The sequence below is a fragment of the Siniperca chuatsi genome, linkage group LG6 (assembly GCF_020085105.1).
Source record: "Siniperca chuatsi isolate FFG_IHB_CAS linkage group LG6, ASM2008510v1, whole genome shotgun sequence".
In the NCBI taxonomy this organism is placed as follows: domain Eukaryota; kingdom Metazoa; phylum Chordata; class Actinopteri; order Centrarchiformes; family Sinipercidae; genus Siniperca; species Siniperca chuatsi.
Genome location: NC_058047.1, coordinates 13,826,154 through 13,844,828, shown reverse-complemented (window position 1 = coordinate 13,844,828; position 18,675 = coordinate 13,826,154). Strand labels below are relative to the sequence as shown.

Below are 18,675 nucleotides of genomic sequence, written 5' to 3'. Positions count from 1 at the left end.
TAAACAATGCCTTAATGAAAACCACGGTACCCGTGTAATTGGTGCACAATACCAGCGTGAGCTGCAGCATTCAACATAAGATCTGTGACAATGTACAGGATTATGTAATACCAGCTGCCACGCCTGTCAATGGACAGCGCCGCTCTGCCATTAACTTGACTAACGCTCTGGTTTTATTGCAGAGCCTTGCGTCATCCCCACTTAGGCTGTACGCCTGACGTTTTTAGTGAGTTTTGGCCCTCTGGGTGGCGAGTTTCGCCAGCAACCGACGTCTAGCAGACGTTGAAGCCAGAAACACACATACAGTGGACTGCAAACAGGCTGAGGAAACGAGGGGGATTGTTTTCGATCCTTCGTTTAGTTTGAGAGAGGCTGTGCTCTCCCTCTGACCCCTGACCTCCGGTCTGATCCCTCCCTGCGTATGATGAGTCACTCCACCCCTCCTCTTGACTGTCCACTTCCAAACCATAGGCGGACACACACACACACACACACAGAGCAGCTGCAGCGTCTCAGCCGTCGGTGTGTGAGGCATGTTGATGTCAGTACAGAGAAGCCCTCTCTGTCTCTTAGTTCATTGGCCTCAGTGCCAGTTGCCCTTGTCTGGTCAGCTCAAGCAGTGTCGAACTGTGCAGCATTATTTTTCTTTTTACTCAGTTTTTCTGTCACTCTCTCTTTCATTCGCCCTGCTCACTCTCGCTCTGCTACGCTCGTTCACTGCACATCTGAAGTTCAGTAGGACAGCGTGGTTCCCCTGAGAGCCAGGAATGCTGGCTGGCTGGCTGGCTGATTAATGAAAAATGGAGGGGAGAAGAGCTGCACTGGCCCACAAGTCCTTTTAAGATGTGCTACTGGCCCCAAAACGTAAATCTAAGGGATTCCCAGCATCTGAAAAGTGTACACATTGCCAAAACATGAATGTTTTCTATTGGCCTTGAAAAATATATTTTACCACCCAACTTCAAAGTTGACTCAACTCAAAACCCAAAAAACCACACAATATATTAAGACTTGATAGGAGAAGCGTAACAGTCTTCATCATCACCTCTGCGAACACTTTGGAAGAAATGTTTTACTGAGTTGTTTTTGTGTTTAATTTATACATGTTTTTATTATTTGCTTTATTCTCTAAAAATCTGTTAATATTTTATTATTATTGCAGTTAGCCACCTGACAGGTCACAGTAAGGACATTACTAAAGCTGATCCCTGGTAGCTTCTAGAAATGAGGAGTGGGTAATGTCCACAGCAGACTCTCTGATCAGCAGGAGTAGTGTAATTTGTTCTGTGACGAGGGATGACCGGACCAGACTGTGAATTATGTTCTGCTGCAGAACGCTGCGCTGCATGTTTCTCACTGGGCTTGGTCGAGTTATCTTTTAGGCTTTGCAATCAACAGGGCACTTTTGTTAGTTTTAAATAACATTATAGTGCCCCACTGGCAGTTATCAGACAAACTATTGGGCAGGTTCAGTGAAAGTACACATATTTATCTTGGTGATGTTGGTGCTGAGGATTGACTACTTGCAGTGTTCAAGTACAGACTGATTACAGTATGACCTAGCATAAGACATATGACACTGTACAGATTACATGAAATACCAATGGTATTTAAAAAAAAAAAATGTTTTTATATATAACATCTTTAGAAATAACTATGTAGAAAAACATGTTTGTAGTCACCAGAGGAAGAGAAGAGGAAGCTAAAGGATAATTCAGGCTCATTACAACATTGGTCCTTTTTTGTAGCTTTGGCCATGATTGGCTCTCTTCCCATTGAGCGTTGGGTATCTCCTCGCAACACATGACACAAATGGACACAGATGATTTGCACAGTCCGAGAGAGATTTTTCTTAATAAATTACATTTGAAAATAACTAAACCCAAACCTGACCTGAGCCCAAAGCTTTACACAACAACATGGCCTGGACTCAGGGAGCTGCAAGTACACTAAGTCAAAAGTTGAACTATGAAGTTGGTCAGTAAACTAAGATGGCTGTACACAGTATGGCCAGATTATCTTTTGCTAACCTTCGGGTTTGTTTAAAACCTGTCTGATCGTCTGACCGCTCGTGTTTCTTGCCCCCTTTATTTGTATTTTTTTTTTAGTGATGTCGCTGCATTACCAGATCTCACCAATTAACTCGGTGAGTATAGTGTTATTATTACCTTGAGGAATGATGGCCCAAACTACAACAGGAATACCAAAGTTGTAAAAAAAATAAATAAAGGGTGTTGTAATGGCATCTGTTTTGAAACATTTCAAATGATACCCATCCCCATTCATTATCTCCCCAGAGCAGTCTTTGTGTCCAGAAAGCTACTGAACCTTTTCTCTCTGCTTCACTCAGAATAGCTCAGTTAGTGCCACAGTTAAGCATTTCCTGAGTGTATACTGGATCCATGCCGGCACAAACGTTCCCTCTCCCTCTGGGAGGGTGAGAAAGAGAGGAAAAGATGGAGGCTGCTCTGGACAAATGTAAAAAAAAAAAAAAAAAGAAAGACAAGTGTGTGGTAAAAAGAAAAAGATGGGGATGAATGTGAGGGAGATGTTTAGGAGAGGAAAAAACAGATGTGTGTGTGTGTGTGAAGAGGAAGAGGGAGCAGACTTGAAAACATCGCCTTGAATTGAAGTTGCTGACGCTCAGAGAGAAAAGGAAAAGGAGGAGGAGGGGGGCCGTGGTCGATGTGACTCCCCATCCTTATACGGTCACATGCAGCCCTGGCACGGACACGGAGAGCCCAGTTGGGGAAAACATGCTCATTTAGAGCTTACATAAACACACCGGCCCACAGCCCTGCTCCCTCCCTCCTTCCAGCCTGGGCAGGGAAAAGGAAGGGAAGGAAAAGGAGAAGAACACTGTGGAATTTGAAAGGGAGTGCATTGATAAATTCCTGAGCTTTTAGCGCACAGAGACTTTGAACCTCCTGTAACGTCAGGAAATGCAGTGCTGGCGGTTTAGCAGTGATTCTCCCTGCAGGCTGAGGATTGCATATTTGGTAAAGTGACACAATTTAAGGAAATTAGACTTGTGAGGCAGCTGGAGTTCCTAATTTCCTGAGACGTCATGGACCCACCTGACCTCAACAGGAAAACGTAAAAACAACCAATGAATCTTCTGTGCACTACCCTGGACACACGCTCACACCTCATTTTCCCAGACCTGTCATTTGTCTTCTCACTTCTACCTACACAGTACAGCGCGATATAATCCAACATGAGCCATGTCATTATAGAAGAATAATTACCGTTATTAGCCCTCATGTCATGAATTATTTTTCATAACTGCATGGGTCATGGTGGATTATCGCACTTATATGATGCAAATCAAAATATATACTAATTGGAAATTTGGGGTTGGCATTATATTTAGCAATGTTGGAATTCATACTCATCCAGCGATGAGTATGAATTTATAGCTGTGATGAGTATGCTATGTCATCTGGTATCTATCTATGGTATCTGACAATAATGCACTTCCACTCGCCAATAAGAAATGAGTATTATCAACACTCAGTAAAGCACTTAATTAGAAATGTGTCCAGTTAAAAGAAGTGAGAAGATGAATATGTCCTGTCTTTTTGACCCAGGGGACAACTATGATGTATGTGCCATCTGCCTGGACGAATATGAAGAAGGTGACAAACTCAGAGTCCTGCCATGTTCTCATGGTGAGTCTGAACACTTCTACACTGTACATGACCCATTAACCTTTCTCAGGCTCGTGACACACCAAGCCCAACTCAAAGACCTAGCGTTGACACAGGCAAACTGACGAAATGCTTTGTGTCAAATCTTAAGATTTAAAACCTTTTTGGTTTTCAAAAACCCAAAGTTACTTTTCCCCACACGACACCTCAATCTCCATATTCCTTATTTATGGAAATATTATTGTACAATAATATTTAATATATTATGGTCAACAAATCCCATGAAAAGACCAAAACCAACAAGCCCATATGTTCCTACTGAAGACGTAACTCTTTAGGTCACCAATATGTATTTTAGTTCTTAAAAAAGGTTAAATAATTGCCTGTAACAGCTGCTCACAGAAGTTGTTAACAAATGTTACTCAAACAGGAGTGGACGGTGAGTTTGTTGGGGACCATTTTCAGCCGCAGATTTGGTGCTTTAGCAAGTGTTTATGGCAGCAGGATAGTATGTTTGGGATCCACTCAAAATAAACTACAGCGCCCATCTTCATCATAATGACAGTTTTTAATAGTTTTGGACAACAGTGGAGCTCTACGGCACTATGTCAGGCTTTGGCTACACAGGCAATACTTGTTTGTACGATCAGTTCATTGTTGGTTTTGGTCTTTTCATGGGATTTGTTGATAAAAATGTAAAATATGGCCAGACTTATCCTTTAAGTACAAGGAAATGTCATGGGGTCGTTGGTGGTCTGTATTTAAATGCATTTATTTGTTGTCCTCAGCCTACCACAGTAAGTGTGTGGACCCCTGGCTGACCAAAACTAAGAAGACGTGTCCGGTGTGCAAGCAGAAAGTGGTCCCCTCGCAGGGTGACTCTGATTCAGAGGATGGAGAGAGCAGCGTTGAAGAGAACGAGGACGTGTCGGAGAGCACCCCGCTGCTGCGCTCTCTGGCCTCCACCAGCGCCCACTCCTTCGGCACCATGTCGGGAGCATCGCGCTCAGAGCATGACCAGGAGTCTTCCGAGTACGAAGACGACGAGCTGGACAGCAGCGACAGCGAGGAAGAGGTCACCGTGGAGACTGTGGTGGTGCAGATGCAGCAGCCCTGCTCTGAAGGCCCCGAGCACGACCTGCCCCGAGTTTGACTGATTGTTGTCCGGCCTGATTGGTTGCTAAATCCCCAACCTCACAGCTGCAGAGACTTTCGCTGGGGTCACGAACCAGATTCATCATCCGAGTTCTTCTGTCACTGCTTACAAGACATTGTAATGTATCCTCGCTACAAATACAAATCTTATGTTTTATTTTTAACATGATTATGGATAAAGTTCTGATTTCCAAGTGTGCGACAGGAAGTCAGTGAGCATGTCTTTAGGGACTGCTTGGCAGATTTGACAGGCCTGGTGACATAGATGTACAGTAGACTGTTATACTGTACTCTATTTAGTCATTAAAAGATGATACAGAGATGAGTCCAGAGGTCCCAGACACACAAGCTCACACTTGACACAAAGTTCAGTAAAAGTACTGTGTAGATAAAAAGTATAGATCACAATAAGTTACATCTTTACCTTTGATTATCTCCTGTCCTACATGTTTGAGATGATGGGGAAGTTTCATTATTGTACATACATGTTCATGCTACACTGAGACACCTTGAACCGCTATGCAGCATCCTTTTTGTAAAATTAAACTAAAATTAAGCAAGTATAGAAACATTTTAAAGCCACAGCAAATATGGTTTTGCCAATTTATTTCTAGCCTGATGTATGAAGGACTTTGGGTGCTGCTGTTTGTGCCATGGTTTATCTGTTAGAACGACTCACACTAAGAGAAACACATTTGAAGCAAATAATGTGCTCTCCATGTGACGCCACATTATGTTGTGTTACGCTGGTTGGAAATGTGGAGAGACAATTGAGTGAAAACTGTGTCCACGCTGCCTGTGGTAAACTTCTTTTGGCTGCTCCAGACCTATCACTTCATTTAACACGAGCAGTTATTGGTTGATAGGCCTTGTTATACACATTTGACTGACCTTATCTCATTTTAATACGGTTTATAGTAAATATGCTAGTTTGTTTGTTTTCATAACATGGCTTTGTTTTTTTGTTCATGAAACCTGTTGCCTTTTTCAGTTTATACATTTTGTCTGGTTAGTGTTTCCCTGCTCATGTATGTACTCAAATCTGAATTCACTTCAATAAAATTTAAATGACACTTGACAAGGAAACAGTAATTTACTTTTTCATGATGTAATACAGCCAACTATCCAACATCCATACCAATTTTTCTGCTTCCAAGAGACCTGTTGTCTGTACGTGCGGATGACTGCAGATTTTTGTCGTAAGATATTCAACCGCAGTGTGTTCATCTGGGGTTTAAACAAGAAACCACGTAAGCTCTGGTAAACTTCAGTGTAATGACTTGATTATCAGCCTGCTTAAGTCTGGCATGGCTCATTAGCAAGTGGAAATTATAGGACCTACATTTGTCAAATATCATTAATTTCTCAGTTGAAGTGGGGTTTAAAGTGCCGACCATGAACCTCCCTGGTTGTCTGGCTGGGGACCTTTGTTGCGTGTCATTAACCATCTCAATTTCCTGTTGGCTATATAGTAAAAGGCATAAAATGCCATAAGAAATAAGTTCATAAAGATGGGGTTTTCCCTGCCTTCAAATGTGCCTCCAGCATAAGTGAAAACACCACTAGATGACAATCTCATCCCGAGGTCCATTTAGTAGCTGTTCTGGAGCTTCCAATCACATCACATGACCTCACCCCTATCAGCAAATAGTTCGCCCAGTTGTCATGGAAATGCAACAGGGCAAAAGATGTTTAAATTAACATTTATTCTTGGCTTCAAAGTTGAGTTCAAGTCTCCATTTGCTGATACCATGTGATATGACAGGTTTGCTGTCACAATGAAACATGACTTTAAAAAGGAATCAAAGTTTTTGTCCTGGGGCCTGTCTCCAGAAGCAGGATTACTGAATGGGCTGAAAAACTGCACGGCTCTTTAAATTAGTCCAGAATTCAGATGGTTCCAGGTTTTACACTGCACCAGTCATGCCAACACTTCAGTAATCTGAGAGACTTTTCTCCAATAGACTGATTCAGTTTAAATATCTCAAATTTTTGACATTTTGTCTTTAATTTGACATGAGGCCTAAACCCACTTCATGAGGAAGACCTGCTGTTTGCCTTTTGGACAGAACCAGGCAAACTGCCCCCCCCTCCCAAAAAAAAAAAAAAAAACAAAACACCAGAAATGAAAGTGGTATCAATCTTCTCATTTGACTCTTAGCAAGAGAGCAAATAAGGATATTTCCCAGAACGTTGAAACTATTCCTTAAAAAGGGGCAATGTTCAGAGCAAAAAACAAAAAGGAAACATTTATCTGGTTGGAATAAATTTATTTGATCTGTCTGTAAACAAGGTGATAAATCAATTCATGGCATTTCTTGGTTTTATGCATATGAAATCAGATGCATTAAAGAGACTATCCCAGATGTAAGAAAAAAAAAAGTGGTGAGGAAAAGGAAATGAACATAAATCAGCAAACAGGACTTGAAACAGGTAGTTGTTTTTTTTGTTGTTTTTTTTTTTATGAGTACACATATCCCACAAGGCCTAAACAGTGGAGCTGAAGCAAAAAAAATAAAATAAAAAAAATAAAAAAAAGTGTCAATGAAATGACTTAGTGGACAGTGGGTAAAATCCATCTTACAACAGCAACAGATCTCTATATTATGGCACAGGATACACAGGTTCTGCAGTTTTGACAAGACAACCATAAGCGTCTTTGTTCAAACAAATTCCATCTCCCATTGAGTGTCATTTCTACTTTTGAAGTGTTTATTTTTTTCAGTTGGACGTTACAGTTAGCAGTACTGAGCATGGACAGACCGTGTGATACCCCAGAGCTCAGCTGACTATAAAGTAGAAGGCAATTTATTCCACAGTTTTGTAGTTGTCAACACAGCATGGGTTTGTACAAATGCAGTCGTTTGTTTTCTAAACAGTAAAGAAAAACAAAACGGAAAAAAAAAAAAACAATGAAATGAGAATATTCTTCAGATACTCCCACCCTTCCTCCCCTGTAGCTTCATTTTTTTTTTTTTAAACCACGGTAAGTATTACTGTCTGGTTAGTGTTTCCTTCATCAGAAAAGAGTTAGCGGTCATCCTTCACATGATTTAGAGCAATTGTATAAACACCCGAGCTTCGACTACACTTGGTCCTATAAAAAGAAAAAAATTCAAACTGGACATACTCCAGATGGTTATATGCTGGGATATCTACTGTCCAAAAATGGCAGCCTTTCAAAAAAAGAAAAAAAAAGAATATATTACAGGAGCTGGCAAACAAAAACAGTATTAAGTGCCTGAGCCATTGTTACTGTGGAATGTCCATGGGTTTCCGTGCAGTCAGGGAGGTTGTGATGACGGGAGGAGAGGCTACCAGTATCTCGACACCACTGCTCGCAAATCGGTCTCATGATCGTCATCTGAGCATCCCCCATACACACTCGTATCTTCTCCCCCCCTTCCTTTATAAAAATGTATTCAGGACAGAGCAGTGAATCTGAAAGGAGAGGCATTTTGGGACTGGTTGGGTGGTGTGTAGTGTTTGATGAAGATGAGTCTCCTGTGAGGTTTGTAGTGTCGCCTGCTTTGAGCAAACAGGATGGGGAAACCGGGAGAGGGGAGGAACTGAAAAATTTGGGGATAGTGGCGGGTGTGAGGGAAACGGCAGTGGACCAAGATATGCACACAGTCTGCCCTCCTGGACATGATGGGGAAATAAAAGAGGAAGACATGACGAGCTTGGTTACCGCTCAAGTGCTCCAAAAGACATCTGTTGTTCAGGGAGGGTGTGTGTATGATCAGGTTAGGGTGAGATTAAGTAATGGGCACCATGACAGAGAGAAAAGAAAGAAATATCTACTTCAAATTGACGCTATAGCTTTCGTTGTCTGAGTGTTTGGCCAGAATGTTTTGCTGGTCTTGATTAAGTACAGATTTGTCATGACATCCTGTTAGGAACATGCTCATCTTTGCTATGGATCAACTTATAGCGGGGGGGGGGGGCTTAGAGTACACAGCGCAAATGTGTTGGTGAAGAGGACAGGTTAGGGGACGATGACAAAATGGGATTAAATGGGGAGGAGAGAAGGCAGAAAAAGAAAAACAAAGTAACTACCAACTAGGACTGAAGTAGTGTGAAATGCAACAGGGTTTAAGGGTGAGCTGCTAGGTGGAGTGGGTACAGGCTGCTTTAGTATCCGGACTTCCTCAGGTACTCAGCCATCTGAAATGCTTTCTTGTTGAGCTGTCCTCCATGGACACCTTCCTTCCCCATGACAAAAACCAATGCTGGAGTACACAAAGGAAAAAAAAAAACAAAATAAATGAACAGACATGGTGAAAGCAGGGCTGGAAAAGAAAATACTTTATTGCCAACTTGCTAAATGTGGGGCTACACTGTTGAGGACAGAGCCTGAACCCTGCGCTTGTTAGAAATGCTCCTGGGAATTTTGTTTAATGGGACTGTTCAGGCAGGAAACATGGGCTTGACAGTAATTTGTTTTTTTGTCTTTTTTTTTTTAAGTTTTGTGTTGCCCCCCCTCATTTGTTTTCCCTCCCCCCTCAACTACGCCACACAAGCTACGTCAAAAACTAAACTAAAACCCTGAATCCCTCAAGTATTTTGCCATTGAGTATGCCTTCTTATTCAATCCACCTCCATGGACCCCTTCTTTGCCCATTACCAAGACCAAGACTGAAAGAAAAGAGACAGAGAAGGGACATTTAGAGAAGGTGCAGAGATCACACAAGTGAAACGAGAAGAGCACAGAGCCAAAAGCAGCAGGCAGACGAGACAGTTACAGGAGGACAATGGCACAAAAAGTAAAGCAGCGCTTTAGTCTGAAGGCTGTATCAAGCCTAAACATTCATTTTCTTATCAGTGCTGCTGGTGGTGAAACAACAAGACATCACACATTACAATTAGGAACACAGAGCATGAGTACAGCAGGAGAATAAATGTAAAGGATGCATGCAAAGCCGTTAGTCTGTACACTTGTGATGACCAAGTAACCAGGCAGAGGCTCAGAGCTGTAGTTTGTAGACTCCACTTAAATATCTACTGACTTCCACTCAAAGTGAAAGCAAAGTTTGATATTTCATGAACTATTGATAAAATAAAAAAAAGCAAATTTTCCACATCGGTGTGCACTGGCCTCACAGTAAGGATTGTTATTGGACTGGAGCCAAACCAAGTTACGAATTGAAGATCCAAGTCTAATTGAGTTGTTCTACACAACCTTTTAAAAATGTATGGTTTCCAATATGGCGACTACGCAGACTCATAGCAGCAAAATGTGGTCTACAATAGACCAGGTAAGCCTTGTTTTTAAACCTAGCTGTTGTTGCTCACTTGCTGTTGGTTAGGAGGAGTGAGGAGTCAGCAGTCGGTATGAAATAGAAGTCAAAAGCCAATTGCTATTAAAGATCAATTTCCAGCCATGCTGGATTAAATCTACATTTTACTGGCATATTTAGTGTTTATTAAACAGGCCAATCAAGGCGAGGAAGAAAGGAGGGGGAGAGCAGGTGACGGGTCAGAATTAAAAAAGAAAGATTTCTGATTGAGCAATTTAAATTATGACTTACAAAACTTTGGTCAAAAAAAAATAAGGCAGCGTTGTGGTTAATATGAATTTCAAAGACTTAAGCACAAGGGGCTATTTTCAAGGTATTCCAGTACTTGACTTTAAATACTGCTATAACAAAACAAAAAACTATGGCTCATAGATGATTGGCAATCAGTATGAGCGACAAAAAACGTGATCGGGGATCCCTAGCAGGGGTGTAGAGCAACTTAAGTAGCTTGGTGTTCATCCCCCCATCTGTACTACTATCTGAATTTACTGCACTTCACTTTAAAGGCACTAGTCTTTATTTTCTTCTGTAATCAATATACACCATGCCAGCAGCAAAGAATAGGAAAGTGAAGCTTCTACTGAATACTAACAACCTTGACTAATGCAGCACACATGCAGATACAGGAGCATGCTTGTGGTACCTCTCCTCAATACATGTAAGAGCCCTGAAGTGCCTGAATATGCATTGTTTTTTGTTTTTTTAAAACCAGGAACACAGTGGTAGCATGTGAGCAGCGGAACAGATTCATACGTTTGAGGGTAGGGGGTGTGTTAACCAGGAAAGAGGAAGATGCATGCAGTTCAGGAAGTTTTTTTTTTTTTTATTAAAAGGAAATCCTGGCTCAAAGAGTGAGCCCAGTGAGTGGAGAATAGGACCCAGTTGCAGTCTCACCTGTAAGCTTTAGTTGTGTGTGAAAAATGGGGCAGACAGGGCATCGGGGCCCATACAGGCAACATGAAAGGTGGCACAACTCTCAGGCAAGTCCCTAACAGGGACTTAATTTCCAAAATTACCATTTTTTTTTTTTTATGATAAAAAGAAATCATTGCTTATGTAAGGAGCTGTCACCTCCAACATGTCACATTTTACTGTTTTGACAGCAAAGTGTATTTAAAGCTATTCATTGTAATAATCAGTCCAAATTTTTTTTTTTTTTTTTAAACAGCCTTTAAATAGAGATCTGTGAGTGAGTTGTAACATCTGTGGTGAAGTGTTTCAACTATGCACAGCACAAACCACGTGGCAGCTTTATTGTTGTTCTGGTTGACAAGCATCCAGCTTGTCGAAGTTAAAGCCAACTGATACATCTTCAATTTGACTGAAAAAACTAATTGCGATCGAAGTTTAGGGATGAACAGTATCCCGATATAGATTTAACTACTTTAATTATGCAATACAAATATAATTACATCCTTTGTGGAACTTGTAAAGTTTTAACATAGATCTTGTTGTAATAAATGGAAGTGAAAATCTGAATCACAGAATAAAATCAGGAAAAATGACACGCTAAATTGAGAAATCTGTACTAATAGAATTTAATCAGAAGGACAATAAATATGTCAGGAGCAGGGAAACATAAAATCTCGAGACAACAGATATACAAGACCGATACCAAAGAGGGGAAACTGCAAGAAACATGTAATAAATTTTAGGATTGTGATTTGTTCATCTCCAAGATTTCTAGTCTTAATTGACAACTATTGGCATGGAAGACGTTATTTAAGGGAAATTACCCTTTACCTTGACCCAATGAAGCTCTTGATATGAACTTGCCATTCAGCTCTAAAATAAACTGAGTATTCCTACAGATTATACTTAGCTGAGATGCACTTGTTCCCGTCATAAATCAAATGACAATCAACAGTAATCCTGTGATTCACAGACCTTTAACACCTGTTTATGTCATATATTGAGGAAAGGTGCATTCAAGATCTATCCCACATGCACGGACAACACAGAAGTTATAAATGTAGCTAAACTAATGGCACTATATCAAAGCAGGCTACGGTGTCACTGTAGCACTACTAAAAACGTATGTACGACGCTGAACATGGGGCTCACCTTTGCCGGCTCTGCCTACAGAAACGTTGTATGTTGGCTCTCCTCCTTGACTCTTTGTTCGGATGTCCATTGTCCAGTCGCTGTCAATTTGGAGGCTGTCTCTGATTACGGAGCACTTTTTATTGCCTAAGGTCATCCCACTGGTGAAGAATCCCTCCCTGTCCTTTCCTATTAACACGTCGATTTCTTCAGGCTAGAGGGGAACACAAAATCAAGGAGTCAGGTACATGTACATCACTGCCAATCTTAATGCACAATGTCCATCAATTGAGGTAGACTTGAGGCTTTCCTGTTTTTCCCCTTAGTGATGATTTGTGGGTGTTTTTCCATTGCTCTTGTTGAGCATAATTCTCAGTATTGCTCCGTAGCGTGGGTGCTGTGAAGCCTTTTGAGACTGATTAAGTACCACACAAATAAACAGTTTAATTCCTCTACCTCTCAGCTCCCAATTTTCTCTTTCTCTACAAGAGATATTTTACAGTGCTATTAAAACGTACTGGACACCCCTCCTGTGTTTTTGCATAATTAATTGAGCGATACATTTTGAAATGAATTAAGTTAAGAATTTGACATTAATAATATCTCTAATCATGAAATATGTATGATACCTTATACTGCTGAGAACTGATGTTTATGCTTTTGAACACTGAAGCAGAAGTACTACTATCTCTTTAGTTTAGTTAATTAAAAAAAAGTGATAGTACAACTGACTGTCCAGTTTACCCACACTAACAGGTAAATAGAGCCAGTTCCCTTAGTTAACCTCAAATAGACAACACCATACTCCTACACACAGCATAGTACACCTGCAGCCCTCCAGTGTGGCTGTGGAGTGCAAGTATATAAATATATATTATGCTTCCCTTTTTCAGAAAAGAAAATGCTATAACCGGATATCAGTTTTAAATCTATGGGGGAGGGTCCTCGTTTCCATAATTACATCAAATAAAAGAAAAGGGATAACTACATTTTAGTTGAACAGGATATTTGAGTGTAAAACTCAACACGGGACTGCTTCTGTAACTGGCCAAGATGCTAAGTACAGGTATAATGAATTCAATTAAGACAGGGCTGCACTGTTAATGATTAAGAGCTCAGGTTATTATTCAATCTTATAATGCTGGTTAATACCTGAGGATTTTATCTTAGTTTGACATATTGCCCTTTTCCATTTACCAAAATAAATCCAAACTTCTCACATGCGTCACTATTTAATGTTGCCATCTGTCATTTAACCTAAATTGATAGGAAATATTTTGTTTAAGATGATTTAGTAGAATAAGTCAAGATAGTTTACAAAAAAAGTTTAAGACTGAGGGTCTTACCAAGTATTTGTACGATAAGAAATGTGCTTTTTTTTTTATTTTGTGCTAAGTTGGTCAGGACAGTAGATGGTATTCAAGTATTGAGAAAGGATGTCCAAAAGTGCATGTCTGTTTAAAGACACAGCTGACTCCGATAAACTATCACTGGCAAAACCAGATTTCTCAGAGGCCCACTACAGCTGACAAAAACATTATGCTGAGAAATCTGCTACATGGTCCGACACCTGCTAATTTTACACTTTCTGCGACCACTTTTGCTTACATGTCCAAAAATGGTATTTCACCGCACTGTCGTTATTAACACATGTTTAAACCGGATTTATCCTTTGAACCAGTCTGCAGAACAAAAGGCGTCGCCCCTCAACTCCAGAACTGCACAGTCATGGCACACATAAAACCCTTCAGGGGAAAAAAGGGAAACTGAATGATTTCTACTGATCAGACAGCGTTAGCATGGCGGGTAGCAGCTACATGTTGAGGCCCCGTTAGACAATTAAAAATTCACCGTATTTACCCATTGGGAAACCAATGCTTTATTTCAGCACTGAACTGACACCGCTGTTTAACATATTCTGGGTTAGCTTTCTGCACTTCTACAACTTGTTCAGCAAATTTGATCACCGGGTCTTTGGGGGGGGGAGAAAAGTAGGGGAAAAAAAAAAAGAAAAAGCAGGCTTGCTAACGCTGGTCAGAGGGAAATTAGCTCTAGCTTCACATGAGCTTTTCCACACGGACAAGAAAACACGATAGTGTCAATTTACGTTGACATTATACAAATTTGCGTCTTCAAAAAAGGATAACGTTACCCTGCTCCAGTGGCCCGAGTGGACACTCCCAAGTAACAGCTGCACACTCGTTCATAGTTCACTCGTCTGTAGCATGGGTTATCATTTCATAGCTAACAGGCTCGTCGAAATAACGACACGTTTGTTACGGTCACATTTTGACTCATGATGCATTCACCTACACGCAAATATTTAAATTATTGACTAATCATTTATTTAACACACAAAATGGAGGCTCGATGAAGCGCCGAAGACGATTGTTTGACCAAGTTAGAGTTACATAAACGCTGTAATCTATTGATGTCTACGTGGGGTAACTTAAAAACGTGAGCTTTCGACAGGGAACCAATCTGGACCGCTGCTGCAAATGCTAACAGAGACCAAACGTCTCGATTATCTCCCATGAACAAAATGAATAAGAAACTGGGAGTGTGGCCGCCATCTTGGAAAATAAGGGGCGGTAGCGGCAGGGTGATTCACAGAAGCCCAATAGGAAAAAACGAGAAAGACCAACGGCACGCCAGCGCGTCAAGAACGCGTGAGAGCACCGTTAACGTTGCGCCATTAGCGTCAGCTAATGATGGTTTTCCAATGGGGATGAACGGCCTGATTTTAGCTAACCGCGAGCTGTAGTTTGCTAATCAATGTTAACATTACGCTGCTGGTAGAAGGTGTTGTCCGCCAAAAAAAATAAATAAATAAAAAATATGAATAAGCGGGTTTTAACCACAACCGACCAAATCCAGGAGAAAAGTTGTTTTTTTAAGTTGGGTGCTGGTTTAGAATACAATCTCCAAATTGATTATGCTTTGTCCGACGTGCTCATCTTATCTGACCGGTATCACAAGCAAACACGGCTAGTTGACGGTAGCTAGCTTGCTAAGCTAGCCCTTTTAGCTTAAGTCCGCGGTACCATCAGTCACTGGCTTGAGTCATCTGTGGCTATTTCCAAAAGAAAAATAATGTGAACGTTAAGGTCATCGCGTATGGTACATTTACTTGAAAGAAATAAAAACGACGAAGACTGATAATAGGTTGAAAAGCAACGGAGCTAATGCATTTGTGTGTGTGACCACCGGACACCATGTGTAGCACAGACTGCTCGCCTTATCCTCATTCAGCAAGGCCTTGCTATGCAGACAAACGCACCGGCATGCAAAGTGTACTTTTTTTTCTCCCGTGTAAGCCTAGATATTGACACAGAGAGTATACTAACCGTTATGTTGGCAAAGGTACCGCCGACAAACGATGCCCAGACGTATTTGGCGTCCGTGTACCCAACAATGGCCGCGTCCTGGCAGCTGCCATCAGCCATCAGGTTGTCCACGTAGCTTTGCCAGGACATGTTTGTGAAATTAGTTCTAAGATGAAAAATACGTAGGGTCAAGTTAGGTCACAAACGCCTCTTGAGCGACGAAGAAGCTGTATTTATCAGTGGTTTAACGGGCCTCCAGCAAGCAGAACCCCCCCGGATCCGTCACGTCCCGGCTTTCTTCTGGTCTAGGCAACGAAGAGAAGCCGCTGCAATCGGACAGGCGCTTGGGTGTAGTCCTCACTAAATCACTCCGCCTGGGTCGTTCTTTGCCCTGCTGCCTCATTGCATGATATACTGCGCAGCGGATGAATACATCGTGGCAATACGCAAGACAGCCTATTTTTCTCCACTACATCAAAGATTTGTGTCAACTTGCCATTCTTGTTTTATGGCCAAAGATTTTTTTTGGGGGGGGGGGGTTAAACCAGTCAAAATGCACATTTACACACATTTGCTAAGTAGAATTTAATCATTGTTTTAGACTGAAACTGCAAAAAAGCAAATGCTGCAAGATATTTCATTAAAAGGTATGTAAAATAGTTTTGAATACACAATTCACATTCGTGTTTACCTTATGATGATCACTGAAGTCACATAAGCTACCACCTCGTTTGTTAAGCACTAAATCACTGGTCATTTACAATATCTTCATGTCACAAAGCAGTTTTATCCAATTCTTGATTTAAGATTCATGTGATTAAAGTGGGATACACTTCAGTCAGCTGGGCAAATGGACACAATCACCAATCTCACCCAAGTCAGTATTGTTTATGCTGGATTTTTTTGTCAGCATTCATTAGGGTCACTCATCATACACTAAACGGCAGGCAAACACCCTGAAAAGGGCACTAGGTCATCACAGGGTAAAACATTGAGTTGGAAATCTTCTTTCACTATGCTAATGAACAATTTCGGATCTCCAGTATACGTGGCTTAAATATCTTTGGATGATGGGAGATATCCTGCTGTAACTAAGTTTACACTTACACAGGATAGAAACTAAACCAGTTTGTTATTTTCCTTAAAGAACAATGTGTGAGACTCTCTGAGGCTCCTTAGCATTGTGTTGGAGAGAGAAACTGTATTTCCATATATGTGTACGTTTACATTTTAAGCATACCTTACACTCCAGAATGTCTTCCAGTGATTAAGCAGTAGGGATGTTGAGCAGTTTGTTCACAGTTTATTTCTGTGAGTTGCTCACCGTTTTAGGCTGGAATACATCTTCAGAGTGTAAAATCCTTGTGGACACTATACCAAGTGTCACCAAACTGTTGAATAATTGTGCGATTTTTGTAAATGGAGACAGGGCCTCATTTGGGAGAAAAGTGTCTTTTCTGAAAATATATTTGGTGTTGTTCACACTGTTAGTTGTTAAACTTATTCAAAATTCAATCATTTATTGCCATATCAACATAGGTCATAGGACTTTGCTTTGGTGAGCTGACATAAAACTAAACAGAAACCTCAGTACATCACATAGAGCAACTACACTGAGACCTGAAACAACTGGTACAAATATAAAACAATAAAACCTTTATGCATTAAAGAATGATAAAAAATAAAAGAAACATTCCCATGGGGAAAGTATCAGCACCACAAATAAACAATGATGTTAAGTATTGAATACATACAATTACAGTATTTTTGGACAAGAATAATAACAGCAAATTGGGGAGTTAGGAGTTAGGGGTTCAAACAGCCTCTCAGTAAGTGCTGTTGCAGAACCTGACTGTGCTAGATCTAATACATTATCATGACAACAACCATCAGTGATGAGTAGCTTGAACTTGTAGAAGTGCAGTGACTTGCTCAAAGGGCATCTCGGTAGGACACATACCTGTTGATGAACATTTGTCTGTTGTGGGATAAAACCTGCGTCTTCACTTTTACAGGATCAAAATACCAGGGTACCATGTACTGTATGCATCTGTGTTTTCTCCATGGTAACCATTAATAAGGTAACCACATCTTGCTATTCTTTCTCCCTCTTCTCCTCTAAGCAGTGTGTACTAACTGTACATTTATTTAGTGACATTTATCCAGGAAGGGTTTTCCCCCACTTCTGAGTACTTTGGCTCTTTTTCAGCACTGTGCACCCTGGTTCACACTTATGTAGTGGCACAAGTTCACACCTGGGAGCTACTTCTATTCAGCAGGTGAACAAGAGCAACTCCAAGTTAGGCCCCTTGTTCAATGGCAAATAAACCGCAGTTAAGGAGTGAATGGAGAGCATTAATCAGTGACTTTCGCTGCTCACACAAATGTGACTCTCAATGAAATGATGCAGAAGAGACATGATGAAAGCCTCACAGAGAGATAATGTTGGGAAAATGCAGTTTAAGTGTTTCAAACACTTGCAAAAGTGAACTTAAAGCAATCTGCAGTCTTTGGGTACAACCAGAAATCTAATACACTAACAAGGGGAGAATCATTTACACTCAGGCTAGTGTAAAAATAATTGCTTAACTTCATTGAGCTCAGTTCATATTGCACAGATACTGCAGGGGAAATGTTTTTTTAAGCTTTTTTTTTTTACATGCGCCACATACACAGCTTCCTTCATCTGTGTCTTTTTGAAGCCCTACATCATGTGACACTTTTATCTTTATCTAGAAACTTCCAGTGAATTCTTTCTCTTTCTCCCTCCTTGCGGAAGAATGAGTGCAGAAAAAGTTATTAATTGACCGGGCAGAAGGAAGTGAGTGGGTCAGAAACTCTTGTCAATCAGCCAGCCACACCCATATCCTATTCTCCCATTGGATGCTGTCAGTTTCCATGGCCACCTCTGTTTTGCACTTCTGCTCTGTCAAAATAGCACCACTCACAGCCAAACCACTCAGGCTGCACATGAGTCATGGAGATACAGAAAAGAGCCAACTTGTTTGCTTTATAAATGGCTTGGTTTTGGACAAGGCCATTAGCATCATGTATTATCATCACAACAGCTGGATAACACAGAGATAAACACAGCAAGTAGCAATTTTCCTGCAAGCTATCTCAGCTTTTTTTTTCTGCAGATACATGGTGTCCATATTTTTACTGTACTGTGAACTGATAAAAACAAACCCCACAGTTTTC

The 18,675-nt window shown here is 40.9% G+C and overlaps 2 protein-coding genes across 6 annotated transcripts in view; one reads left to right on the top strand and one right to left on the bottom strand.

Moving 5' to 3' along the window:
- rnf13 (ring finger protein 13) overlaps positions 1–7,715 on the top strand; it is a 52,902-nt gene extending 45,187 nt beyond the window's left edge. For all 4 annotated transcript variants that reach the window (XM_044201072.1, XM_044201071.1, XM_044201073.1 and 1 more), the window contains 2 exons: positions 3,591–3,671; positions 4,439–7,715. In XM_044201072.1, the coding sequence (XP_044057007.1) occupies positions 3,591–3,671; positions 4,439–4,803 (446 nt within the window). In that variant the 3' untranslated portion in view covers positions 4,804–7,715. The remainder of the gene's footprint in view (positions 1–3,590; positions 3,672–4,438) is intronic.
- LOC122878355 (profilin-2-like) lies at positions 7,059–15,864 on the bottom strand. Of its 2 annotated transcripts, none has more exons than XM_044201075.1 (3): positions 15,496–15,860; positions 12,170–12,362; positions 7,059–9,037 (listed from the first exon to the last, which is right to left on the bottom strand). In XM_044201075.1, exons 1-3 carry the CDS (start codon positions 15,622–15,624, stop codon positions 8,940–8,942), a joined length of 420 nt encoding a protein of 139 aa, XP_044057010.1. In that variant the 5' UTR covers positions 15,625–15,860; the 3' UTR covers positions 7,059–8,939. The 2 variants fall into 2 exon arrangements, with proteins under 2 accessions (XP_044057010.1, XP_044057011.1); XM_044201076.1 differs by lacking the exon at positions 7,059–9,037 and adding an exon at positions 9,099–9,443 and having other exon boundaries at positions 15,496–15,864.
- Positions 15,865–18,675: the final 2,811 nt, after the last annotated feature.